Source organism: Morone saxatilis, unplaced genomic scaffold (assembly GCF_004916995.1).
Source record: "Morone saxatilis isolate NCDOM2014 unplaced genomic scaffold, NCSU_SB_2.0 Contig11, whole genome shotgun sequence".
NCBI lineage: Eukaryota > Metazoa > Chordata > Actinopteri > Moronidae > Morone > Morone saxatilis.
This window is the reverse complement of record NW_023339663.1, coordinates 1,048,844-1,052,830: the sequence shown is the minus strand read 5'-3', so window position 1 is coordinate 1,052,830 and position 3,987 is coordinate 1,048,844. Positions and strand designations below refer to the sequence as shown.

General features: G+C 39.0%; 1 protein-coding gene across 1 annotated transcript in view; it reads left to right on the top strand.

Moving 5' to 3' along the window:
- The window catches only part of LOC118320844 (serine/threonine-protein kinase BRSK2-like), a gene marked incomplete at its 5' end in the record, with an annotated part of 44,856 nt that overhangs the window by 13,046 nt on the left and 27,823 nt on the right, over window positions 1-3,987 (top strand). The window contains 2 exon segments of the mRNA XM_035651963.1: window positions 1,108-1,193; window positions 3,584-3,724. Of these exon segments, the coding sequence (XP_035507856.1) occupies window positions 1,108-1,193; window positions 3,584-3,724 (227 nt within the window).

The window sequence follows — 3,987 nt, the reverse complement described above, 5'->3', positions numbered from 1 at the left end:
TGTGTGTGTGTGTGTACAGTAGTGACGTCGTCTCTCATCACAGCTTTATTACTGTGTGTTTAATCAGCGGTGCTGCAGCAGGATCTGTTGATTAATGAGAGAATCAATCGATCAATCAATAAAGACCTCATTGTGTTTGATTCTCTGATCTTTCTGAAAACATGTTTTTCTGTTTATATTTTGAAATATGAAAGAAAATCCTGCTTTTAACCAGATAAAAGAGTTAAACAGCTGCTGTGACTCTTAGTGCTGCTGAATGATAATAAAATAATTATTGTATTTAAAATAAAATAACAACAAAAAGCTACAAGACGGCATTTTATATGACCCCTGCCTATATTAAAACCTAATCTTTTCTTATTAACTATTTGACCTTTGCCAGTATTTTGCGCCCAACTAAACAAGTTTGTAAAATAGAATTGTGTTTTTATTGTAACTGTATGAGTTTCAGTCCTAGTTTAAAATCTTGCAGGACAGATTATATAATACTTTTTTGACGTGTTGTGGGCCAGAGGGAGGGGTTGAGACTTAGACAGTAAAACAGACAATGTTAGAAAAGCTCAGGGAAAGAGAAATTAGTGTAAAACATTTGTTTCTGAGGTTGACGTATCTAAAATAATCTGGAATGATTGCAACCATTATTAGTTAAAAAGTGTATTTAGTTAAAGGCTGTAAACGTGTTTATTTCTGCTGTAGAGTTTTTAATATTGGGCCTCTAGTGGACGTTTGAGGAATTGCAGCTTTTGGCTTCATTTGCTCTTAATGTGAACACAGATTTCACACTTTGTTGCACTGATAATGAGACGTGTGTATGTTAAAATAAAAGCGTCGGGCATTAAATACATTTCAGACCATTAAGGTTTACAAGTAACAGGTTGAATGATGGAGTTTTTCTTTCAGTAAGCACCCTAACAACACCCCAGGGCTGCTTGGTGTGATTAACATAACAAATACAGCCTGTGTGTGTTTCAGGCTCCAGCGCAGTGAAACAGGCCTGTGGTGGCAGGTTGACATTAACATTAGACTGTATGTTCTCAGGTTTGCTGTAAAGGAGGATGATCTCTCTCTGCTGTGACTGATGTTGTTTTTTCCTGTGTTTCTCTGCAGGTGGAGAGGGAGATAGCCATTCTGAAGCTCATAGAGCATCCCCACGTTTTAAAGCTACACGACGTCTATGAAAACAAGAAATACCTGTAAGTACAACGTGTCCACGCTGCATTCGTTGTTGATTAAGGAGTCGAGATGCAACTGGTACGACTGAATAAAGAGGAACATGAGGAGTTGTTGGAAAAAATGTCTTTATGGCTGTGCAAAGCAATGACTTTATTGCTGAGATCTGGTGGCAATTCATCAGGATTAAACAAGGATTAAAGGAAATTAATGTTTGTAAAAAAATCACAAAAATGCCCCAAAAAATCCCATTACAGTAATTTTTTAAAAATATCTGATCCAACTTTAACAAGCAGCTGTTAAAGGTCCAAAGCAGTTGTATTAGATCTCTAACATCTACATGCTAACATGCTAACATTATGATGTTATTTTAAGCGGATTAAAGATAAATGCTGTTGTTTATTTTATCAAAAGAAAAATGTATTTTTCAATGACTCAATTGACGATGTCAGGACTATAATATGTTTGTTGTAATATCTGAGTTTCAGGCAGTTTTGACCACGCTACCCTTTACTGTGCAGGTTTGAGTGATGACGTCACACAACTACCTGTAGCTAAAATAATGCAGCATTTGCAGATCAGACTTGTGTGACTTTTTTCAAATTATTTGAGGTCAGAGATCAGAGGTCAAAGGATCCCCTTTGAAAAATAAGGCTGTCTGCCAGTTTTCCTCCAAAGTGCCTGGCAAACGTTATTTACGCCTCCTTGTCCGACATTCTAGGCAAAATCAACATCGGTTGGAAGAGCTGAGGACCAGAAACTCATCAGGAAAAACTGTTTACTGAGCTCCATAAATCAGCTGAGAAGTCGGCGTCATTTCTCCCATAGACTGAATGGTATCAAGTTTATATTGCAACCAGTGGAGCCGCCCCCTGCTGGCCATTACACAGAATGCATGTCTAAGACACTTCACAAAGCTCTGTCTGTTACATACACCGTCAGTGGTTGGCGTCTGGACAGTGAGTTAAACAGCGTTAGCAGGAAACTTCCTTTAGAGGCTTTGAGCTGAGAAAGTGTTTTACTAGAAAAATCTGCACTGTTATAGTTTATATTTCTTCACACTAGTAAAGGAGAGCTTTGGTTCGATTTTAAGCGCTGACAAACAACATGAGTGTCTTTACTGTAGCTCCATACAGCAATTTTATTAAAGCATGAAATGTTTTATTGCCCCCCCTCCTCCCTTTAACCTGCCCCCCCGACTGCGGCGCTTTAATATATACCCGTGTTTTGTTGTATACATTAATCTACTGCGTGTGGCGGCTGTGCTCCAGTGGCATGCCTTAATGCGCTGTTCAATAATTGATAAAGGCCTCGCTGTCAGACAGAGCGGGAATTTGTTTTCTTAATGTAGCGAGGACGGGGACCGGTGGTCATCACGAACGCAAACCATTTGCAGCAGAGAAAATTTCACAGTCACAAATCACAAGTGAACATGTTTCTAATTTAAATCGCTCTGACAGGTAAACGCTCGAGCAGATCCCTTAATCTGCTAATAAATCAGTCTGTAGGGAGGCGGCGGCGGCGGCGGCGGCGGCGGCTCCCCACGCAGGCCGAGGATCAGAGATGTCCCTGAGACGGATGAAATAGATAAAACATTTTAAACCAACGAACCAACGCGGGTTGGGGGATTTTCTCAAGGAGTTACATTCCACATGGACGAACTATGTAACTTCAACACGTCGAAACCAAATACTTAAGATACTGAAGTTTATGAGTCAGTTACTTCATTAATGCCTCTTTCACTTTCAGGAACAATTAAACTCTCTTCTTTCTGGACTCAATAGTGTTTCAGGAAATAACTGACTCGTAAAAATACAGTTTTTGCTTTAATTTTACCCAAATTCTTGTGTAATATTTTGTCTTTAATGTTTAATTAAAGATATTTACACTGCAAAAACAATTAAATGATCTATACAGGTGAACACTGCTATAATACAAATAATCAGGCTTAAGTTTACAGAAAGTGCTGTTATTATTTGATAGACAAAAACATCATAACTTCATTCAAAGTGGACAGAAGCTAAATCAAACTCACCAAAACCGTCTCTGTTAGTCTTTCCTACAATCACCAACTCTGGTTTGGTGGAAATAAGATGGTGATAAAAACAGCAGTTTCAGGCCATTGAGGTACAACAGACCCAGAGCGGATGAGACTGTTTGACTCCACTGTATCTTCAGTTGTTTGCTGATATATTGATTAATCTTTGATCATCATTTGAACTCTGCAGTAAGTTTTCAGGAACTGAAATGTTGTTCACTGATTTCTATTAAGCGAACAAAGTCGGGTGGATTTTCTCAACGTGTCGAGCAGCATGCAGACCTTCAAAAGATACGAAAGAAGAAAAATTCTGTACATTTTGCTGCTAATACTTGTCGATTAAAAGACGTCTGACCTGTTTCTCTTCCCCTGCAGGTACCTGGTGTTAGAGCACGTGTCCGGAGGAGAGCTGTTCGACTACCTGGTGAAAAAGGGCCGGTTAACACCAAAAGAGGCCAGAAAGTTCTTCAGACAGATCATCTCAGCCCTGGACTTCTGCCACAGCCACTCCATATGGTTCGTTACCTTTACAGACATCATATATATACACGTTTTAGATATTTATTCCACAGTTGCTTCAGATTTTGTGCAGGTAAAATGAAAAAGGAGCTGTGGGATTATACAAAATGTCTGCAGGTGCAAAAATCACCCAAATAGGTGCAAATGTAATGTGTGTGTGGATCTGCAGCACTTCTTAATCAGACATAAAGGGAGAGAATATAGTGAGAGCAGACACAGAGAGATAAACTGTCTTAATAGTTCAGATGATGAAAACACTT